Here is a 25,219-nt window from a genome sequence, read left to right on the forward strand (position 1 = left end):
ACCCATTTAGTGGCTGTTACATACTTTAATGTTAAATATTGCATAAAGCAAGCAGACTAATTTTATAGATATTTTTCCTTACCCTTGAGGCACTAAGGATTAGTGGCAGTGACATTAATTCAATTTTCAAACTTTTTATAGTAGTAAAGTAATTTAAATATATGTTTTTCTTTTGTCTTTTTTTTCCATTGATTTTTATTAGAGAAGTTGTTGGTTTACAGAAAAATCATGGTTAAAACAGAAAATTCTCATATACCACCACTTGCATTGGAGTGGTACATTTGTTACAATTGAAGAAAGCCCATTTTTATCATTGTACTATTAACGATAGTCTGGTGTTTAACTTAGGAGTCATTGATTGTGAAGTGCAGTTTCTTGGATTGTTTTTAATTTTTTTTCTATTACCATATATACAGCCTAATGTTTCCTCTTGTAATCACATTTAGATACATATTTCAGTACTGTTAATTATGTTCACAGTGTTGTGCTACTACCACCACCGTCAATGGCCAAAATGTGTCTTTTCTTCCAAAATTGGAACTCTATATTTTAAGCCTTGACTTCCTATTCCCTATCTCAGCCCCACCCCTTGGTAATCTATATACCGAATTCTTACTCTATGAGTTTGCTTATTCTAATTATTTCATATCAGTAAAATCATAAAATATTTGTCCTTTTGTGTCTGGCTTATTTCACTCAATTTGATGTAGTCAGGATTCATCTGTGTTAGATTATCAGAACTTCATTTCTTCCTTCTTTTTTATGGCTGAATTGTATGTATGTATGTATGTACCACATTTTATTTATCCATTCATTGGTTGATGGACACTTGGGTTGCTTCCATTTTTGGCGATTGTAAATAATGCCTCTATGAACATCAGAATGCAAATATTGTTTGAGTTCCTGACTTCAGTTCTTTTGGATGTATACCTAGTGTGGGATTGCTAGGTCATATGGTAATTTTAAATTTAATTTTCTGATGAACCGCTGAACTGTCTTCCATAATGTCTTCACAGTTTTACATTGCCAACAGCAGTGAATGTTCCTATTCTCTGCATCCTCTCCAATACTTATAATTTTCTGTTTTTCTTTTTTCATAGTAGCCATTCTGGAGGGTATGAGATGATATTTCTTTGTGGTTTTGATTTGCATTTCCCTAATGTTGAATACCTTTTCATGTGCTGTTTGGCCATTTGTATGTTTTCTTTTGAGAAATGTCTATTTAACTTTTTCCCACTTTTAAATTGACTTAATAACAACTTGACTTCAGTAGCATACACATGTGCTTTTCCTATACCCCCTCCATAACCCCTACCTTTGCTTGTTCTTTTTACCATTTATGTCTGTATACATTGTAGGTCTAAAACCATAGATTTATGACTACTTTTTATGCATTTTCACTTTAGCCCTGTAGAAAGTAAGAAGTAGGGTCCTATACCAATAAATACACAATACATTAGTATTGGCATTTATAATTATCCAAATGGTTACCTTTACCCAGAGGTCTTTGTTTTTTATGCCACTTTGAGCTACTGTCAAGTGTCCTTTCCCTTCAGTCTGAAGAACTTCCTTTAGCATTGCTTATAGGGTAGTGTAGTGGTGTTGAACTCCCTCAGCTTTTGTTTATTTGGAAATGTCTTAATATGTTCCTCATTTTTGAGAGTCTTATTAGATATAAAATTCTTGGTTGACGATTTTTTTTCCCCAGCACTTGAAGTATTTAACCCACTGCCATCTTGCCTCCATGGTTTCTGATGAGAAATAGGCACTCAATCTAATTGGGACTCCCTTGTACATAGCACATTGCTTTTCTCTTGCCACTTTTGGAATGCTCTCCTTGTCCTCTGCATATGACAGTGTGATCAGTATATGAGGGAGTGTGTTTTTCTTCATAGTTAATCTGTTTGATATTCTCTGGGCTTCATAAGTCAGATTTTGATACTCAGCTGTCAGTACTAATATAAATATGCAAACATAAACATATCTGCATATCCCTACTTTCATATAATATTTTAATTTATATCTTAGCTTCTTTGTATTTGGCTTACTTGGGCAGAGGAACAATCCAAGTACATTGTGGTTAGAGTATCTGAAGTTTGTCCATTATTTTTCTTTTCTTAACTGATACATTAATGCATTTATTACTGACTTGTGTTTAGGTCTTTACCTTAGTTTCATTATCTGTCTCCTTTGGCTTCAAATGTAATTTGTATTCTAGAAATTCTGAAAGAAGGGGTATACTAATATTTAATAGTCAATGGGGTACAGTCCTCACTTCCAATGATGGTAAAATAAAATGAGTACTTTATGAGAATGTGGTGTTTCCTACTTAGAGGTAATATATTTTGAGGAAAAGAAAGGAAAGAAAAGCAGCAAACACTATATATTGAAAGTTGTTTTGGTTCATTTGGGGCTTACCTTTTTCTTTTGAACAGTAAAATGTTATCCTTGAAACATGTAGCTGCTTTTATTAAGATGTTTAGTGAAGTAGTTTATTCCCAGCTGTCTTTCCGTGGGTAGGTTTGGGTATAATAATACTTGGGAGAAACAAGAAATGCCAAATAAATAGTTTTACTGATTGGGTTATTTAGAGCTAAAATAGATACAAATTTAGGAAAATGAACCAACATTCGCCTAAAATGTTTTAATTTATAATTCTGATTTCAGAGTGATCATTTAGGACCAGGAAGTCATTTCAGTAGCCGTAAGTATAAAAGTATATATTATCACTACAGTTTATCCAATTAAGCAAAGAATTTTTATTCTTGTTCATTTTTTCTAACTGTATATGATATTTCTGTTGCTAAGCTTTATTCAACTACTTGTGCGTTATACATCAACAGATGGAGCTAAAAACAGGTAGCTTCTTTTTTATGTGGCTTCTAACATAAAATTTGGTAATCAGTGAGGCTATGTTTTTCCTTAGCCACCTTTGTTTTTAAGTTGTATAGTCAATAAATGACCAAATTTGCCTTGTTGGCTAGTAGACATTTATCTTTTTTTTTTCAAAGTGTAGAATCATGGCTTTTAATATAGATACAGAATTGTACATTCATCACCACAATCGACATTTATCTTTTGATATTTGGGGCTTTTATATGGAAAGAAACATAAATGTAGTTTTCTGATTTGAGGAAGGCTTTGAATACAGTCTCAACGCGGGTGAGCATTTTAAAATTAGATGTTCCATAGGCAATTAATTATTAATTAGCATACATCTGCATAATTGATCTTTACACCTATTTATTCTCCAACTTTTAAGTCATTCCCTAGACAATCTTTTGTTTTTACTTTCCAGTGAATATTAAATTATCCTCTTTCAAAGTGAATCAGTAATATTTCTTATAGAATTGCAAAAAACCATTTTATTTTGACTGTTTGTAAAATACATATTATATGGTAATGATGTAGCCCATTTAGTCTAATAGTCATATATTTCAAAAAATCAACATATATCTGCTGTTCAGTAAAATGTAGAAACGTCTCATCTGTATGTAGAAATAATAAAGAAAAATGAGGATATTTTAGAACAAAGACAATTTTATATTGTAACATATATTTTTCTTTTGTTTGAATAATTAAGGAGAAATAATAAAGCCAAATGAATATTTAGAATATTTTGGTATGGATTTTTAAGTTAAGATGTCATTTATTTGGACTTATTTAGGAAAAGAAGATATACTTCTTAAACAAGGTCAAATGTACATGACAGACTCACAGGTAATATTATTTTTGGATTTAAAAAACTATTTGTGCCTTCATATAAAGAGAAAAACCAGCATTGTATATTTAGCAAATACATATACATGGAGTAAAATTTTCACTATCAAAGGAAAATTGGTTTGTTTTGTTGAGTTTATAAAAATAGATATTACAGTTTCTGGTGCCCTCTAGAGTGTTTTTGATGACAGTGGCTTAAATAAGAGATTTGAATTGTGATTTCCTTGTCTTTGATAGTAATCCTCTACTCATTAACAGCATCCAGCTCATTCTTGGTATTTGCCCATATAAAGGGAAACAGACACATGAATAATTCAAAAGTAATTTATTTTCACTTTGAAATATATTTCTCCATGCATTTAAATATGTAGTCTATGTTTTGGAAATTCACCTCAAAATAAAAAAGGCATCCAACTCTTGGTAGAATGTTGTCTGATTTTCTTACCTGTTTATCTGCTCCTCACCTTTTTTCCCAATGGATATAGGATTTGCATTTCTAGCATCTTCTATAAACTGGAGAACTGATAAATATTTAGGTTTCTAAGGGCTTTTTTTTTTTAACATACCCTCTTCTGTAGGCAGAATGAATTAACCTAAATGATGTCTAAGATCTCCTCAAGTTGGGAAATTTTAATATTTTAAATTGAGAGAATGAATATTAACTGAGCAGTGTTTAAGTGGATTAGATAAATATTTGATTATAATAAAACAAGTATGGAAGTTGCAAATTTGTATAAGTAACTTGTTGATAAATTATAGTAGTCTCAGTTTAAAGATAATTGGTAAGTTAAAATGTAATTTAGATGCAAACTGAGGCTGGACATTGATTCCATATTATCAATTTTTTTCTTTATCCAGTGGAAGGCATTTCAGATTTAACAGATTTCCTACCCACATAGGAAGATTAACTTTATCAAAACACTTTTACTGTTTCTCTGTTTTATGGCATGTGATATTGTTAGAACTTCAAATGTGGAAGTAAAATACACCTATTAAAATAGTGGAATATACTCATGACACATGGCTCTTATCAGTGAAATAGTATTGTTAAAGCGCCGTTATTATAGTAGGCTATATGAGGAAAAATAAAATTAGTTCAATTTAGTCTTTTATGAGTATATGTTCTGATATTTTTAAACTATTTCACTGAGAAGTTGAATTAAACTTTTTTGTTAGAACTTATTAATAGAGGAAATAAGTAACCAATCAGATTGTAGTAAATTTCAACTCATCTTCTTACATAGGAGAAGAAAACTTGTTTCTTTTTTAGTGAATTAACAAATATCATTCTTTTGAAAACTTTCATACTAACTGTGTTTCTTAGATGACAATTTTATAACTTAAAGAACATTACATTGGAGTTAACATGAGGGTACTCAAAAATCATGTGTTTTATTAGAAATTAAAGAATATATCATTCTGTGAAATGATATGCAGATTTAAAATTGCAATATTTGTTTTTATTTAGGAGTTCTGATATCTGTCTTCCACATTTGAAGTTCTAACAATATCACATGCCATAAAACAGAGAAACAGTAAATGTGTTTTGATAAAGTTCATCTTCCTATGTGGGTAGGAATTATGAATGGAGGAAGAAAGAGAAAATAGTGCCCAGAGGCAGCAAATGTTTTCCTTTTTTTGTTCTGTCAGAAATAGATTTTAAGTCTATTAAGAACTCTCAAAATATCAGTGCTTAAGAATGAAATAACACCCAGAAGTGTTTTTCTTACCCAAAAATCAGGACTCTATTTTCCCACAAACGTCTTACAAAACCCTTTCTGTTACAAATATATCAAGTGTCTTTAGAGTTTTCTAATTGATATCTTTTTGTTTTGTTTTGTTTTTTACCTTTTCAGTATATTTCCACAGGTATGCCAGCGCATATGCAAAGCAGATCTATGTTAAGACCACTGGAGCTGTCTTTACCCAGTCCAACTTCATATTCTGAAAATGAAATTTTAAAGAAAGAGTTAGAAGCAATGAGAACTTTCTGTGATTCGGCAAAACAAGACAGACTCAAACTCCAAAATGAACTGGCTCACAAAGTGGCAGAGTGCAAAGCTTTAGCATTAGAATGTGAAAGAGTCAAGGAGGATTCAGATGAACAGATAAAGCAATTAGAAGATGCATTAAAAGATGTACAAAAGAGAATGTATGAGTCAGAAGGTAAAGTTAAACAAATGCAGACACATTTTCTTGCTCTGAAAGAGCACCTAACAAGTGAAGCAGCTACAGGGAATAACAAATTAACAGAGGAACTGAGGGATCAGTTGAAAGACATGAAAGCAAAATATGAAGGGGCTTCAGCTGAAGTGGGAAAACTACGAAACCAAATCAAACAAAATGAAATGTTAGTAGAAGAGTTTAAGGGGAATGAAGGCAAGCTAATAGAAGAAAATAAGCGATTGCAGAAGGAATTTGGTATGTGTGAAATGGAAAGAGAGAAGAAAGGTAGAAAGGTCACAGAGATGGAAGGCCAGTTAAAAGAATTGGAAGCAAAGTTGGCTCTTTCCATTCCAACAGAAAAGTTTGAAAACATGAAGAGCTTATTATCAAATGAAGTGAATGAGAAAACAAAAAAATTAGTAGAGATGGAAAGAGAATATGAAAAATCACTTAGTGAAATTAGACAGTTAAAGAGAGAACTTGAGAATCTTAAGGCCAAACTTGCTCAGCAAGTCAAACCAGAGGAACACGAACAGCTCAAGAGCAGATTAGAGCAAAAATCAGGAGAACTTATGAAAAAAATCACTGATTTAACATCAAAAAATCAGATGCTACAAAAGGAAATTGAAAAGATTTATCTGGATAACAAGCTTCTCAATCAGCAAGTACATAATTTAACAGCTGAAATGAAAAATTATTACATTCCCTTAAAAGTAAGTGAAGAAATGAAAAAGTCACATGATATGATTGTTGATGACTTGAACAAAAAGGTTTTAGAGGTAACCCAAAAATACACAGAAAAGAAGTTGGAAATGGAGAAATTACTGATGGAAAATGACAGTTTAAGTAAGAATGTTAGCCACCTGGAATCTATGTTCATATCTCCTGAGAAACATGAAAAAGAGACAGTGATTTTGAAATCCAGTATTGTTGAGCTGAAAAAACAGCTCTCTGAGCTTAATAAAAAATGTGATGAAGACCAAGAAAAAATATATACACTCATGTCTGAAAATACGAATTTGAAAAAAACTGTAAGTAATCAGTATGTGCCAGTTAAAACCCATGAAGAGATTAAAACTGCTTTGAGTAGCACATTAGATAAAACTAACAGAGAATTATTAGATGTGAAGAAAAAATTTGAAGATATAAATAAAGCATTTATAAGAATAAAAGGTGAGAATGATATATTAAAAAGAAATCTGGAAAACACTCAAAACCAAATAAAAGCTGAGTACATCAGCCTAAAAGAGCATGAGGAGAAGATGAGTATTTTAAATAAGAGCATGAAAAAGGTACAGGATAATTGTGCTGAAATATTGAATAACTACAAAAAAGGCCAAGAAGAGATTGTGTCATTACATGCTGAAATTGAAGCCCAGAAGAAGGAACTTGACACAATACAAGAATGCATTAAGCTAAAATATACTCCAATTATCAGTTTTGAAGAGTGTGAGAGAAAATTTAAAGCAACAGAGAAAGAACTAAGAGAACAGTTAGCAGAGCAAACACAAAAGTATAATGTTGGAGAAGAGGAGGCCAAGAAATGCAGGCAAGAGAATGAAAAATTAAAGAAAGAGGTTTTCTCCCTTCAGAAAGATTTAAAGGATAAAAATGTTCTCGTTGAGAAGTCCCATGAAATGGAAAGAGCATTAAGCAGAAAAATAGAAGAGCTAAATAAAGAGTTAAAAGACTTACTGCAGAAATACACAGACGTAAAGAATGAGAAAGAGAAACTAATAGAAGAAAGTGCCAAACAGACTTCTGAAATGCTTGCAGCACAAACTCTTTTGCACAAACAGCATGTTCCATTGGAACAGGTTGAGGCTTTGAAAAAATCTCTTAATGGTACAATTGAGAATCTAAAGGAAGAACTGAAGAATAAGCAACAGTGTTATGAGAAAGAGCAGCAGACAGTGACCAAACTGCATCAGATGTTGGAAAATCAAAAGAACTCATCTGTGACCTTGGTGGAGCATTTGCAGGTTAAGGAAGCATTTGAGAAAGAAGTTGGAATCATTAAAGCTAGCTTGAGAGAAAAGGAAGAGGAAAGCCAAAACAAAACTGAGGAACTCTACAAACTCCAGTCTGAGGTTCAGAATACTAAACAAGCACTAAAAAAATTAGAGACTAGAGAGGTAGTTGATTTATCTAAATATAAAGCAACAAAAAGTGATTTGGAGACACAGATTTTCAACTTAAATGAAAAATTGGCCAATCTGAATAGAAAGTATGAGGAAGTATGTGAGGAAGCTTTCCATGCCCAAAAGAAGGAACTATCTACAAAAGATGGGAAGGAATTACTGCATTTCAGCATTGAGCAAGAAATCAAGGACCAGAAAGAACGATGTGATAAGTCCTTAACGACAATCACAGAATTACAGAGAAGAATACAGGAATCTGCTAAACAGATCGAAGCAAAAGATAATAAGGTAGGCACAAAGTAGTCTATATGACTATGAACTGGAAAATCTGAAAACTGCCAAAGCAAAAGAATAGGACTCACCTTAGTATCCCATAGACAGGTTTATGAGAGTATCAACAAAAGTGACCATTAATTTTCAGTTTGAAATAAATTCTGAATTTTAAAAAGTCGAATCACACAAACAAAAATCAAAAGTATTTTCCTTCTATTCTGTTAGCTGGTATCACCACAAATTAAGGGAACATAGGGAGACACAAGTTTCCCTGGCCTAATAAATGAGTGGTCAAAAACCAGTGGGTTTGGGGGCTCTTAGAATGGGATGGAGGAGGGGAGAAAGTGTTTTTTGTTCTGCAGGAAACTAAGGACATTAGAGATCATCTCAGATTTGATCTTAGCACTTACCCATGCTAGTAGAACAAACCCTTTAATTTTGTGTACATTCTATCCCCCATATCTTTCTACAGAATTCTGTACATTATTTAGGACCCACTTCAACATTTACCCTTCTTCCTAAAGCCTTCGCTATCCAGTCTAGCCTATTTAATAAACTGTTGCTCTGCCAAAATGCATGTTTGGGAGGAGGGGGGACTTTGCCATCCATTTTAAACATTTATATTGCTTTGTTAGATTTGTGTGAGTATCCTCCCAATCAGTTTTTAAGACCAGGGTTTATAACTTATCTTTCCTTATCTTTTATTTTCATGGTACAATATACAGAACAGGTACTTAACTATATTTTCAAAACCGGTAGTTGCATAAAGTGTGTATTATGAAGATGACAAATCTGGGTAATAGGGCTCAATTTTATCCATGTAACAAATAATTATTAAATGCCTTCTACATCCCAGGTGCTATACCCAATGCTAGGATTATGGTGACAAGTGAAAGCAACATAGCTAGTCCTCCTCAATGGAAAGGTATAAGTACTGATCTTCAGTCATGTCTGCTTTTATGACCCAGAGATTAAATGCCCTTAGTTTGTTTGGAAGGTGGTTATGGATATAAAAATATATAATTATAGTAACTGGCTTATTAATACATACTTGGAACTGTAGCCATTTATTGAGCATGTACCATGTACCAGGCATTTGATATTCTTAATTATGAAAGATTTCCACTCTTTCACTGATAAGGAAACTAAGGCTCAGGAAATTAGCCAAGCTCAAAAGTGTCAAATCTGTTTGATTTTGAAACCTGTGCTCTTTCCACTGTTTTAAACAGCCTCCCTATTTTTTTTCCACTTTAAAACAAGTTAGTATAAAATAATACGCATTCTTGAAAGGAACAAGGTACATAAATTAATTCTAGACTTACATGAGTTTTCCAACTTTGTTGGAGGGAATCTTCTCTACTTTCCTGGGTTCCAAACCTGACCTGGAAGTTAGTTTATATTAGTATCCCATAGACGGGTTTATGAGAGTATCAACAAAAGTGACCATTAATTTTCAGTTTGAAATAAATTCTGAATTTTAAAAAGTCAAATCACACAAACAAAAATCAAAAGTATTTTCCTTCTATTCTGTTAGCTGGTATCACCACAAATTAAGGGAACATAGGGAGACACAAGTTTCTTGTCTGGTACATGCCTGGTACATGGTACATGCTCAATAAATGGTTACAGTTCCAAGTATGTATTAATAACCCAGCCCCCAAACCCACTGGTTTTCATAGATACTAACATATTTTCTAAAAATCAAGAAGACTGAGGTTATATTCAAGTCTTGGGATATATATGATGCTTATTCTTAATTTGATATTGATTTTATAAAAAATTTACCAAGAGGAATTCGGTTATATGTTGTGTACACCATTGATAATAACCTTGAAAATATTCATATCTCAGTTTTCTGGCATATAAATATAAATTATATGTCTCAAATAATGAATGATTTCTATGCCAAGTAAATATGTTTTTCTCACAGTTTTTTTTCCCCCCTTTTTATAAGATAACTGAACTGCTTAATGATGTAGAAAGATTAAAACAAGCACTCAATGGCCTTTCACAACTCACCTACACAAGTGGGAGTCCTACCAAGAGACAGAGTCAACTGGTTGAAACTTTGCAGCACCAGGTGAAATCCCTGCAGCAGCAGCTGGCTGTAAGTAACCAGGACTAGTTGGACTTAGTGCTGATATGTGCCAGTTCACCTTATTATTTTCTTTTTCATTTGTGAATGCTTATTTAGAAATCAAATTGATTTGTGGCTGTATTCAGATCTAAGAATGTGATTGTTTTTACTAAAAGTTACCTATACTAATGGTAGAATAATATAATTTATTTGATGCCTACTATATGCCAGGCACTGTGCTAAACATTTGACATATTTCATCTCTAAACGTTATCTCCATCACAGTCCCATAAGGCAGATTCTGTTCTCCCCATTTAATACTTGACGTGGGGATCAAATAGCTGAGATTTAAACCTGGGATTGGTTGCCTCCAAATACAGTATCTTTCTCACTACAGTACACTCTAAATTATTGGTCCTTTAAACTATAAGGGATATTTTTTAGAATTTTTTATCCTAATGAATACAAGTGGCATTCCTATGGTTTTATCTCTTATATCCTGGGATGTAATATTAAAAGAAAGCCCAGCTTCTGGATGCAGAAGGAAGTGAAAGGGACTCAGTAACAGTTTCAGGCTTATATGAAGCTTTTCGGGGGAACTAACTCCCTAGAGAGGTCAACAGCTCCTTGAGTCCATTTTTTATTCGTATGGCTAATTTAGCAGGCCCTCAAAATGACAAAGATTGCACTTCTGCCTCACTTCCCCATCCCTACTAAAGACATATAGCTTCTGACATTAGGAAAAGGAGGTAGCAAGTCTCTAAAACTAGCTTGAGAGAAAAGGAATGCTCTAGTTTCCAGCTCCAGTGAAGAGCCATCCTTGAATCAGGGACCTCAAAAGCTATTCTGGGTGATGTCATCAACATGGCAACGTAAGACAACCCCTGGAAACTGACCCCCAGGGATTCTGCAAATACAAGAACCAATCTCTGGAGGGTGGTAGAGACTGGAGAAGAACTCTACAAATGCTGAAGTGAAGAAAAAGAAAAACGATGTAGGAAATTGTCGACCCTGAACGCAGCCCACTCCCTCCCCTTACTCGGTCCCATGTAGCTTGGAAGTTCCTTGGAAACAGAGAGGCTGGGATCCCTCCCTCTCACCACAGTAACAAATTTTAGAGCCACTGCAGGAGTGTACTAGAACTCCATGCATATTCAGGTACCAGGTCCCAAGTCCGCAGAGACACAGCGTGGAACAGAAGCCACTTGGGAGTGCTGCATGCAGAAGGGCCCCTAAGGTGGGTAAATGGGTGGAGAGAAACCATGGCTGGAAAGTGGTGCCCTTATTCAATCTGTTTTTCTGTTGGCTGGACTGCATAAATGAAAGATGGACTTTTCTGGAATGACCCATCTTAGGCAAGAAAAAAAATTAAAAGGCATCCAGATAGAAAGGAAGAAGTAAAACTTTGACTATTTGCAGATCACATGATTCTATATGTAGAGAGTCCTGAAAAATCTATCACAGAGATACTAGAGCTAATAAATGAATTCAGCAAAGTGTCAGGATGCATGATCAACGTGGAAAAATCAGTTGTGTTTCTGTACACTACTAATGAGCAATCTGAGGAGGAAATCAAGGGAAAAATTGCATTTACAATAGCAACTAAAAGAATCAAATATCTAGGAATAAATTTAACCAAGGATATAAAGGACTTATACAGAACTATAAAACATTATTAAAAAGAAATCAAAGAAGACCTAAATAAATGGAAGGACATTTCATGCCCATGGATTGGAAGATTAAATATTATTAAAGTGTTTTACCCAAAGTGATTCAATGCAATCCCAATCAAAATTCCAACAGCTTACTTTGAAGAAATGGAAAAGCCAACCATCAGATTTATTTGGAAGGTTAAGGAACCCTGAATAGCTGAAAACATCTTGAAAAATTTGAGAACTCTCCCTTCCTGATTTTAAGGCATATTTCAAAGCTACAGTGGTCAAACCAGCATGCTTCTGGCTGTTCAAGGATAGATATATTGACCAATGGTATTGAATTGAGAATACAGAACAAACTCTCACATCTATGGCCAGTTGATTTTTGACAAGGCTGCAAAGTCACCTCAACTGGAAAAGAATAATCTCTTCAACTGTTGGGAGAACTGAATATCCATATTTCACACCATAAACAAAAATTAGCTCAGAATGTAGCAGATATCTAAATATAAAAGCCAAGATTATAAAATTCCTAAAAGAAAACATAAGAAAGCATCTTCCAGGTCTTGTGTAGGCAATGGTTTCTTAGACTTTACACCCAAAGTGTAAGCATTGAAAGAAAAAATAAATAAATGGGACCTCCTCAGAATTAAACATTTTTGTGCATCAATTGACTTTGTCATGAAAGTGAAAAGACAGCCTACTAAATGGGAGAAAATATTTGGAAACCACATATCTGATAAGCGTTTAATAACAAGAATACATAAAGAAATCCTACAAATTAACTATAAAAAAACCCAATTTAAAAATGGGCAAAAGACTTGAATAGACATTTCTCCAGAGGAAATACAGATGGCTAAAAAGCACATGAAAAGATGTGCAACATCACTGGCTATTAGGAAAATACAAATCAAAACCACAGTGAGATATTATTTCACCCTACTAGAATGGCCGCTATTAAAAAAAAGCAGAAAATTGAGGTGCAAGGGTAGTTAAGTGGTAGAAGTCTTGCCTACCACGTGGGAGACCTGGGTTTGATTCCCAGTCCATGCACATCCCAATCAAACAAAGAAACCAACAAAAACAGACAATAAAATTCAATAAATCGTGTTGCAGTAACGGGATTCTCACATCAAAAAAGAATGAAATGTGACCCTGCCATACAGCATACAAAAAAAAACAACAAAAAAAACCCCAGAAAATTACAGTGTTGGAAAGGATGTGGAGAAATACAAACACAGCACTGGTGGGAATGTAAAATGGTGTAGCCACTGTGGAACACAATTTCATGATTCCTCTGTTAGCTCAGTATTGAATTACCGTTATGATCTGGCAATCCTGCTACTAGGTGTAAACCCAGAAGAACTGAAAACAAGGATTCAAACAGATATTTGCACACTGATTTTCATTGTGGCATTAGTCACAATTGCCAAAAGATGGAAGTAGCCCAAATGCCCATCACTTATATTTCTTTATCCAAATATGGTATATACATATGATGAAATATTATTCAGCTTAAGAAGGAATGAAGTCCTGGTACATGCTACAACATAGATGAACTTTGAGGACTTTATGTTGAGTGAAATTAGTCAGACACAAAAGGAGAAATATTGTATGATCTCATGTGATATGAATTAATTATAATAAGTGAACTCACAGGGTTAAAATCTACACTAGATATCCTAGAGTTAGAGAATGGGGAGTTGATGCTCAACTTGCACAGAATTTCTTTTTAGGTTAATCGTAAACGTTTGGAAATGAATGGTGGTGATGGTAACATTACTATATGTAATCAACAGCACTGAACAGTAGAGGTCAATATGGTTAAAAGGCAAAACTTTACATATATTAGAATAAATTATAATACATATATACATATATTAGAATATGCATACATTAGATACATATATTAGAATAAAAATTAAAAGATAAAGTATGGGACTGTGCAACACAATGAACCCTATTAAAGATAATGGACTGTAATTAATAATACAAGTATAAGAATATTCTTACATGGATTATAACAAATGTATGATACTAATACAAGGTGTTAATAACATAATAGGATATGGGGAAAATGCACTTAATGTTAATTATGGATGATAGATAATAGTACGATTTTAATAATCTTTCATTTGTAACAAAGTTACTTTCTTTTAAAAAATAGTACGATTGTGAAAAAAAGTCCAGTTATCAGTTATAATAAATGTTTCACAGCAATGCATGGTGTTAATGGTGAAGTGTTATATGGGAATCCTGTATTTTATGCATGATTTTTTTGTAAACCCACAACTTCTCTAATAAAATTTTTTTTAATTAAAAAAATAAAGCTAGAGGGGAATGGCAGTCTCTGGCGTGAAGGTGGTTATCGTTTCACGAAAGATTGGAATGGTGGTTAGAGCTCACAATTTCTCCTCCAGAACAGCTACTAGGGGAGTAGAAACGATACAGAACAGCTCCCAAAGCCACGACAGGGATAAAAAAGACAGTGTACCCCATCCTGGAACGGCTGGCTGGCTGAGAGAACCCGCTCTGGTGAGATCGCCGAGGGGTGTGGGCTTCACCGGGCGGGGCGGCAAGCGGTCGGAGTCACTCCCTTCCCCCTTCCCGGGCCGGCTGGGAGAATTGGACAGGCGGTCCCCTCAAACCGCGGTGGCTGGCGCCCACACCACGCGCGGCCCCCCGGACCAACTGAGAGAATTGGATCGGAAATCCCCAGGCTGCGGAGAACGGTGATGGGGGGGGCCCCTTCTAAACCCGTGACTCCCCGGGAACGGTGCACTCTCCCGGGCGGGCCGCTGCGGATGGCGCCCTCCCGCCACGCTTGGCACCCCAGGCCAACTAGGAAATTCGGACGGGCGCTTTCCTGGGCTGCGGCGGCCAGCGACCCTCCCCGCGTTCAGACCCCGGGCCGGCTGGCACTCTTCCAAGCCGCTTCGGCTAGCGAACCTCCTGGACGGCGAGAGTTTTCCAAAGTTAAAGGACCCACAGTACCTTTTACTGGTGGGACCCGCAGACAAACGTGTGCCACGCGCGCCACCTACTGGGCAGGATAAGAAAAACAGAACCCAGAGATTTCACAGAAAAATCTTCCAAACTTTTGGATCCAACACCCAGGGAAATCTGTCTAAATGCGCAGACGCCAGCAGAAGATAACGGATCATGCTCAAAAAATGGAAAATATGGCCCAGTCAAAGGAACAAACCAATAGTTCAAATGAGATACAGGAGCTGAGACAACTAATGCTGAATATACGAACAGAAATGGAAAACCTCTTCAAAAACGAAATCGATAAATTGAGGGAGGACATGAAGAAGACATGGGCTGAACATAAAGAAGAAATAGAAAAACTGAAAAAACAAATCACAGAACTTATGGAAGTGAAGGACAAAGTAGAAAAGATGGAAAAAACAATGGATACCTACAATGATAGATTCAAAGAGACAGAAGATAGAATTAGTGATTTGGAGGATGGAACATCTGAATTCCAAAAACAAACAGAAACTATCGGGAAAAGAATGGAAAAATTTGAACAGGGTATCAGGGAACTCAAGGACAATATGAACCGCACAAATATACGTGTTGTGGGTGTCCCAGAAGGAGAAGAGAAGGGAAAAGGAGGAGAAAAACTAATGGAAGAAATTATCACTGAAAATTTCCCAACTCTTATGAAAGACCTAAAATTACAGATCCAAGAAGTGCAGCGCACCCCAAAGAGATTAGACCCAAATAGGCGTTCTCCAAGACACTTACTAGTTAGAATGTCAGAGGTCAAAGAGAAAGAGAGGATCTTGAAAGCAGCAAGAGAAAAACAATCCATCACATACAAGGGAAACCCAGTAAGACTATGTGTAGATTTCTCAGCAGAAACCATGGAGGCTAGAAGACAGTGGGATGATATATTTAAATTACTAAAAGAGAAAAACTGCCAACCAAGACTCCTATATCCAGCAAAATTGTCCTTCAAAAATGAGGGAGAAATTAAAACATTCTCAGACAAAAAGTCACTGAGAGAATTTGTGACCAAGAGACCAGCTCTGCAAGAAATACTAAAGGGAGCACTAGAGTCAGAAACGAAAAGACAGAAGAGAGAGGTATGGAGAAGAGTGTAGAAAGAAGGAAAGTCAGATATGATATATATAATACAAAAGGCAAAATGGTAGAGGAAAATATTATCCAAACAGTAATAACACTAAATGTTAATGGACTGAATTCCCCAATCAAAAGACATAGACTGGCAGAATGGATTAAAAAACAGGATCCTTCTATATGCTGTCTACAGGAAACACATCTTAGACCCAAAGATAAACATAGGTTGAAAGTGAAAGGTTGGGAAAAGATATTTCATGCAAATAACAACCAGAAGATAGCAGGAGTGGCTATACTAATATCCAACAAGTTAGACTTCAAATGTAAAACAGTTAAAAGAGACAAAGAAGGACACTATATCCTAATAAAAGGAACAATTAAACAAGAAGAAATAACAATCATAAATATTTACGCACCGAACCAGACTGCCCCAAAATATGTGAGGAAAACACTGCAAACACTGAAAAGGGAAATAGACACAAATACCATAATAGTTGGAGACTTCAATTCCCCACTCTCATCAATGGACAGAACATCTAGACAGAGGATCAATAAAGAAATAGAGAATCTGAATATTACTATAAATGAGCTAGACTTAACAGACATTTATAGGACATTACATCCCACAACAGCAGGATACACCTTTTTCTCAAGTGCTCATGGATCATTCTCAAAGATAGACCATATGCTGGGTCACAAAGCAGGTCTTAACAAATTTAAAAAGATTGAAATCATACACAACACTTTCTCGGATCATAAAGGAATGAAGTTGGAAATCAACAAAAGGCGGAGTGCCAGAAAATTCACAAATACGTGGAAGCTCAACAACACACTCTTAAACAACGAGTGGGTCAAAGAAGAAATTGCAAGAGAAATTAGTAAATACCTCAAGGCGAATGAAAATGAAAACGCAACATATCAAAACTTATGGGATGCAGCAAAGGCAGTGCTAAGAGGGAAATTTATTGCCCTAAATGCCTATATCAGAAAAGAAGAAAGGGCAAAAATGCAGGAATTAACTGTTCACTTGGAAGAACTGGAGAAAGAACAGCAAACTAATCCCAACGCAAGCAAAAGGAAAGAAATAACAAAGATCAGAGCAGAAATAAATGAAATTGAAAACATGAAAACAATAGAGAAAATCAATAAGACCAGAAGTTGGTTCTATGAGAAAATCAATAAGATTGATGGGCCCTTTGCAAGACTGACAAAAAGAAGAAGAGAGAATGCAAATAAATAAGATCAGAAATGGAAGAGGAGACATAACTACTGACCTCACAGAAATAAAGGAGGTAATAACAGGATACTATGGACAACTTTACGCTAATAAATACAACAATTTAGATGAAATGGACGGGTTCCTGGAAAGACATGAACAACCAACTTTGACTCAAGAAGAAATAGATGACCTCAACAAACCAATCACAAGTAAAGAAATTGAATTAGTCATTCAAAAGCTTCCTAAAAAGAAAAGTCCAGGACCAGATGGCTTCACATGTGAATTTTACCAAACATTCCAGAAAGAATTAGTACCAACTCTCCTCAAACTCTTCAAAAAAATCGAAGTGGAGGGAAAACTACCTAATTCATTCTATGAAGCCAACATCACCCTCATACCAAAACCAGACAAAAATATTACAAAAAAAGGAAACTACAGACCAATCTCTCTAATGAATATAGATGCAAAAATCCTCAATAAAATTCTAGCAAATCGTATCCAACAACACATTAAAAGAATTATACATCATGACCAAGTAGGATTCATCCCAGGTATGCAAGGATGGTTCAACATAAGAAAATCAATTAATGTAATACACCATATCAACAAATCAAAGCAGAAAAATCACATGATCATCTCAATTGATGCAGAGAAGGCATTTGACAAAATTCAACATCCTTTCCTGTTGAAAACACTTCAAAAGATAGGAATACAAGGGAACTTCCTTAAAATGATAGAGGGAATATATGAAAAACCCACAGCTAATATCATCCTCAATGGGGAAAAATTGAAAACTTTCCCCCTAAGATCAGGAACAAGACAAGGATGTCCACTATCACCACTATTATTCAACATTGTGTTGGAGGTTCTAGCCAGAGCAATTAGACAAGAAAAAGAAATACAAGGCATTAAAATTGGAAAGGAAGAAGTAAAACTATCACTGTTTGCAGACGATATAATACTATATGTCGAAAACCCGGAAAAATCCACAACAAAACTACTAGAGCTAATAAATGAGTACAGCAAAGTAGCAGGTTACAAGATCAACATTCAAAAATCTGTAGCATTTCTGTACACTAGTAATGAACAAGCGGAGGGGGAAATCAAGAAACGAATCCCATTTACAATTGCAACTAAAAGAATAAAATACCTAGGAATAAATTTAACTAAAGAGACAAGAAACCTATATAAAGAAAACTACAAAAAACTGTTAAAAGAAATCACAGAAGACCTAAGTAGATGGAAGGGCATACCGTGTTCATGGATTGGAAGACTAAATATAGTTAAGATGTCAATCCTACCTAAATTGATTTACAGATTCAATGCAATACCAATCAAAATCCCAACAACTTATTTTTCAGAAATAGAAAAACCAATAAGCAAATTTATCTGGAAGGGCAGGGTGCCCCGAATTGCTAAAAAACATTTTCAGGAAAAAAAAACGAAGCTGGAGGTCTCACACTGCCTGACTTTAAGGCATATTATGAAGCCACAGTGGTCAAAACAGCATGGTATTGGCATAAAGATAGATATATCGACCAATGGAATCGAATAGAGTGCTCAGATATAGACCCTCTCATCTATGGACATTTGATCTTTGATAAGGCAGTCAAGCCAACTCACCTGGGACAGAACAGTCTCTTCAATAAATGGTGCCTAGAGAACTGGATATCCATATGCAAAAGAATGAAAGAAGACCCATGTCTCACACCCTATACAAAAGTTAACTCAAAATGGATCAAAGATCTAAACATTAGGTCTAAGACCATAAAACAGTTAGAGGAAAATGTTGGGAGATATCTTATGAATCTTACAACTGGAGGCGGTTTTATGGACCTTAAACCTAAAGCAAGAACACTGAAGAAGGAAATAAATAAATGGGAGCGCCTCAAAATTAAACACTTTTGTGCATCAAAGAACTTCATCAAGAAAGTAGAAACACAGCCTACACAATGGGAGACAATATTTGGAAATGACATATCAGATAAAGGTCTAGTATCCAGAATTTATAAAGAGATTGTTCAACTCAACAACAAAAAGACAGCCAACCCAATTACAAAATGGGAAAAAGACTTGAACAAGACACCTCTCAGAAGAGGAAATACAAATGGCCAAAAGGCACATGAAGAGATGCTCAATGTCCCTGGTCATTAGAGAAATGCAAATCAAAACCACAATGAGTTATCTCACACCCACCAGAATGGCCATTATCAACAAAACAGAAAATGACAAGTGCTGGAGAGGATGCGGAGAAAGAGGCACACTTATCCACTGTTGGTGGGAATGACAAATGGTGCAACCACTGTGGAAGGCAGTTTGGTGCTCAAAAAGCTGAATATATAATTGCCATATGACCCAGCAATACCATTGCTGGGAATCTATTCAAAGGACTTAAGGTCAAAGACACAAACAGACATTTGCACACCAATGTTTATTATAGCAGCGTTATTTACAATTGCAAAGAGATGGAAACAGCCAAAATCTCCATCAACAGAAGAGTGGCTAAACAAACTGTGGTATATACATACGATGGAATATTATGCAGCTTTAAGACAGGATAAACTTATGAAGCATGTAATAACATGGATGGACCTAGAGAACATTATGCTGAGTGAGTCTAGCCAAAAACTAAAGGACAAATACTGTATGGTCCCACTGATGTGAACGGACATTCGAGAATAAATTTGGAATATGTCATTGGTAACAGAGTCCAGCAGGAGGTAGAAACAGGGTAAGATAATGGGCAATTGGAGCTGAAGGGATACAGACGGTACAACAGGACTAGATACAAAAACTCAAAAATGGACAGCACAATAATACCTAATTGTAAATAATCATGTTAAACGCTGAATGAAGCTGCACCTGAGCTATAGGTTTTTGTTTTGTTTTGTTTTGTTTTGTTTTTACTATTATTACTTTTATTTTTTTCTCTATATTAACATTCTATATCTTTTTCGGTTGTGTTGCTAGTTCTTCTAAACCGATGCAAAGGTATTAAGAAACAATGATCATGCATCTATGTGATGATGTTAAGAATTAACTGATTGCATATGTAGAATGGTATGATTTCTAAATGTTGGGTTAATTTCTTTTTTTCCGTTAATTAAAAAAAAAAAAAAGAAGGGGTAATTGGAGCTGAAGGGATACAGACTGTGCAACAGGACTGGATATAAAAACTCAGAAATGGACAGCACAGTACTACCTAATTGTAATGCAATTATGTTAAAACATTGAATGAAGCTGCATGTGAGGTATAGGTTTTTTTTTTCTCTCTATTATCGTTTTAATTCTTATTCTGTTGTCTTTTTATTTTTTTTTCTAAATCGATGCAAATGTACTAAGAAATGATGAATATGCAACTATGTGATGATATTAAGAATTACTGATTGTACATGTAGAATGGAATGATTTCTAAATGTTTTGTTAATTTTTTTAATTAATAAAAAATAAATAAATAAATAAATAAAGCTAGTGGCATCAAGCCACTTTAGATCAAACACTTTGCTACTTCATCCATAAAATATAATACAACAGATTGCTTATTTGTTTGTTTTTTTAATTGGAAGAGCTAATATGCATTAAACTACTAAGTATAAAGTAGCACCAGCCAAATGTAAATTATTGCATAACCTATAAGAATAGGTTATGACTTCTTTTGTGGCTCAGATGTGGTCATTCTCTCAAAGCCAACTCAGCACGTGAACTTACTGCCTTTCCTTCCACCATGTGGTACATGACTCCCAGGGGTGTAAAGCTCCCTGGCAACATGGGACAGGACTCCTGGAATAAGCCGAAGCCTGACATCATCAGATTGGAAAAGTCTTCTTGACCAAAAGGGGGAAGAGAGAAATGAGACAAAATAAAGTTCCAATGGCTGAGAGATTTAAAATAGAGTCAAGAGGTTGTTCTGGAGGTTATTCTTATGCATTATATGAATATCTCTTTTTGGTTTAGTGTATTAGAATAGCTGGAACTGTTGAGCTGTGTTCCACTAGCTTTGGCTTTTGAAGATGATTATATAACAATATAACTTTTACAGTGTGACTGTGTGATTGTGCAAACTTTGCCTCTGATGCTCCTTTTATTCAGAATATGGACAGATGAGTAAAAAAATAAGGACAAAAAATAAATAAACAGTAGTGGGGGATAAGAGGTAAAAAAAATAATTGGGTAGATTGCAATACTAGTGGTCAATGAGAGGGAGGGGTAAGGGGTATGGGATGTATGGGTTTTCTTTTTATTTCTTTTTCTGGAGTGTTGCACATACTCTAAAAATGATCATGGTGATGAATACATAACCATGTGATGATATTGTGAGCCACTGATAGTATATTTTCAATGGACTTTGTGGTTTCTGAACATATTTTAATGAAATTATTTAAAGAAAGGATAAATTATGAGTTGTTTTTGAATAGAAAGAAGTTAATTTTTAAAGTGTTTGTTTTCTTACAGTGTTGGCCTACAGATTATTGAAAGATTTGAATTTTATCAAAAGGAAATATTAAAGCAGTTCCTTTAATATTTGAAAGTATTTATTACTTATTTTGTTGATGATACTTTGCTAAGCACTGTCAGAGTTAGAGACAGTAAACAATTCTTTCCCCCAAGGAGTGGTTAAGTTAGGGAGGCAACATATAGATAAGTGAAAAGTAAAATAACAAGACAAGAGATGTCAAATATAACACTGAGAACATAGTCCCAGATTCTGCCAGGGTTCCCAGGAAGGAAAGATTAGTAGTGTGGTGTGGTAGGAGCTAGTTTGAAGAGAACTGTATGACCTGAGTTTGCTAATAGGTGGTATTGGATTGGTGAAAGGAAAATAGAGGGTCTTCCAGGCAAAGACGTAGAGATAGAATGTAAGTGGCATGCCAGATGGCAGAAAAAAGGCTAAGTTTGGCTTCTCTCATGTATAAAGAGTTGTCACTCGGAATTTTTAAGGTAAAAGTGATGTGAGGAAGGAGGTACTTTGGTCTTGGAAGTGGGAGACAGGGGGCGGGGTGTAGATAAACTTTAAGGATAGACAAGATAGGAAGCTTTTGTAACAATGCAAAGCATATGTCAGTAGGCATCTATAGTCTAGGCTCCTGGCATTACATGTGATTCTAAGGCAGTAATTTCATGTTACCTGAGATAACCAGGTATGGGTTTCACTATGAAGTGTTCACAATGCAACGATTAGAAAAGTTTGTACTGTTGTTATGTGATAGAATTCTGTAACTAGTGGTCCAAAGTATCACTTCAATAATATACTGCTTTGTAGTGTCAGGTCTGAGGACAACAATGTCACAAGCCTCCATGTATTTGGGAATGTGAGTGCTGAGATTCTGATTTTTTCCATCTTTCTACATTTCTAGGATGCTGACAGACAGCACCAAGAAGTAATTGCGATTTATCGGACACACCTTCTTAGTGCTGCACAGGTAAAAACTATTTCTCTTGTAGAAAGGAAGTCATTTTAGAGAAAATAATTTTTTATTTTCAGACAAATTTATATGAAAGTATTCAATGTTTAAAGTAGTTGTACCCCATATGCTTATTTAAAAATAATTGCATTTCTTTTAATCATGCTTGCATATCTCCCGGAGAAATTTACTAAGCTATATGGCAACACAGCATCTTAAATTTAGGGTTGTCTCCATCTGCTTGTCGCTCAATTTATAGACAGTTTGGCAACATACAATGGCAGCAACGTGAATGGTGTTGCTAGTTGGAGATAATGCTTTGACTCCCACATGTAGCCGTGAGCTTAGAGTAGAGTGGAAAAGATTTAGTATGTTTTCTAAGTAGTTTAGGAGTATTTTTTTGAAATGTAGAGAACACTATAAAAGTGCAAAAATGACAAATAGGTAGTGTGTAGAATTGTAATAAGTAAGGAGATGATCAATAATATTTATTTATTGAACCTAAAACTCAGTGAAGCATAAGATTAAGAATTCCCTTCTTTGGGGGTATAAAGGGAAAGTTGTGTTTTTTGTTTTCTTTTGTTTCTTAATTATACTAGCAAAATGTTTAACATGTGAAGGATACTGTTTATATTGCTGTATAGAAACCTCATGAGCACCATCTCCAGATTTCTCAGAATAGATTTTTCAGAAATATGTATTAAAGAGACAAATGGTGGAATGATAGGTGAGATGTACAGGCATACCTCATTTTATTGCACTTCGCTTTATTATTCTTCGCATATAATGCATTTTTTTAACGAATTGAAGGTTTGTAGCAACCTGCATCTAGTAAGTCTATCAGCACCATTTTTCCAGCAGCATGTGCTCACTTCATGTCTCTGTGTCACTTTTTGGTAATTCCTGCAATATTTCACACTTTTAAATTCTCATATTTATTATGATGATCTGTGATCAGTGATCTTTGATGTTACTATTGTAATTGTTTTGGGGCATGACAAACTGTGCCCATATAAGACAACAAACTTAATAAACTGTGTATATTTTCTGACTGCTCCACAACCGGCTGTTCACTATCTCTCTCCCTTTCCTCAGGCCTCCCTATCCCCTGAGACATAACAGTATTGAAATTAGGCCAATCAGTAACCCTGCAGGGGCTCTAATGGTTCAAGTGAAAGGAGCAGTCACACATCTCTCACTCTAAATCAAAAGCTAGAAATATTAAGTTCAGTGAGGAAGGCATGTTGAAAGCTGAGATAGGCTAAAAGCTAGGCCTCTTGCACCAAAAAATGAGCCGATTTGTCAATGCAAAGGAAAAGTTCCTGAAGGAAATTAAAAATGCTACTCCAGTAAACACATGAGTGGTAAGAAAGTGAAACAGCCTTACTGCTGATAAGGAGAAAGTTTTAGTGGTCTGGATAGAAAATCAAACCAGCTACAACATTCCTTTAATCCAGAGCAAGGTTCCAACTCTCTTCAATTCTGTGAAGGCTGAGAGAGGGTGAGGAAGCTGCAGAAGAAAAGTTTGAAGCTAGGAGAGATTGGTTCATGAGGTTTAAGGAAAGATGCCATCTCCATAACAACAACAACAACAAAAGCACAGGGTAAAGCAGCAAGTGGTGATGTAGAAGCTGCAGCAAGTTATCCAGAAGATCTAGCTAAGATAATTTATGAAAGTGGCTACATGAAACAGATTTTCAGTGTAGATGAAACAGCTTTCTATTGGAAGAAGATGCCATCTAGGGCTTTCCTAGCTAGGGAGGAGAAGTCAATGCCTGTCTTCAAAGCTTCAGAGAATAGGGTGACTATCTTATTAGGGGCTAATTAGCTGGTGACTTTAAGTTGAAGTGAACACTCATGTATCATTCTGAAAAGCCTAGGGACCTTAAGAATTATGCTAAATCTGTTCTGCCTGTGCTTTAGAAATGGAACAACAAAGCCTGGATCACAGCACATCTGTTTACAACATGGTTTACTGAATATTTTAAGCCCACTGTTGAGAACTACTGTTCAGGAAAAAAAGATTCCTTTCAAAATATTACTGCTCATTGACAATGCACCTGGTCACTTAAGATCCCTGATGGAAATGCACAACAAGATGAACATTGCTTTCATGCTGTTGAAGTAACATCTATTCTGCAACCCATGGATCAAATCATTTTGATTCACAAGTCTTATTATATAGAAATACATTTTGTAAGGCTGTAGCTGATGGATTTGGGCAGTCAACTGAAAACCTTCCAGAAAAGATTCACCATTCTAGATGTCATTAAGAACATTCATTTGGAAGAAGTTGATTTCAGCCCTCATGGATGACTTTGAAGGGTTCAGGAGTAAGTAAATGCAGATGTGGTAGAAATGACAAGAGAACTAGAATTAGAAGTGGAGCCTGGGGCGGGCCATGGTGGCTCAGCAGCAGAGTTCTCGCCTGCTATGTTGGAGACCTGGGTTTGATTCCGGTGCCTGCCCATGCAAAA

At 35.3% G+C, this 25,219-nt stretch overlaps 1 protein-coding gene across 6 annotated transcripts in view; it reads left to right on the forward strand.

Moving 5' to 3' along the window:
* UACA (uveal autoantigen with coiled-coil domains and ankyrin repeats) overlaps nt 1–25,219 on the forward strand; it is a 150,929-nt gene that overhangs the window by 121,584 nt on the left and 4,126 nt on the right. For all 6 annotated transcript variants that reach the window (XM_077123912.1, XM_077123915.1, XM_077123914.1 and 3 more), the window contains 5 exons: nt 2,668–2,704; nt 3,668–3,720; nt 5,577–8,315; nt 10,255–10,407; nt 22,695–22,760. In XM_077123912.1, coding sequence (XP_076980027.1) covers nt 2,668–2,704; nt 3,668–3,720; nt 5,577–8,315; nt 10,255–10,407; nt 22,695–22,760 — 3,048 coding nt within the window. The remainder of the gene's footprint in view (nt 1–2,667; nt 2,705–3,667; nt 3,721–5,576; nt 8,316–10,254; nt 10,408–22,694; nt 22,761–25,219) is intronic.

The sequence above is a fragment of the Tamandua tetradactyla genome, chromosome 12, assembly GCF_023851605.1.
Source record: "Tamandua tetradactyla isolate mTamTet1 chromosome 12, mTamTet1.pri, whole genome shotgun sequence".
NCBI lineage: Eukaryota > Metazoa > Chordata > Mammalia > Pilosa > Myrmecophagidae > Tamandua > Tamandua tetradactyla.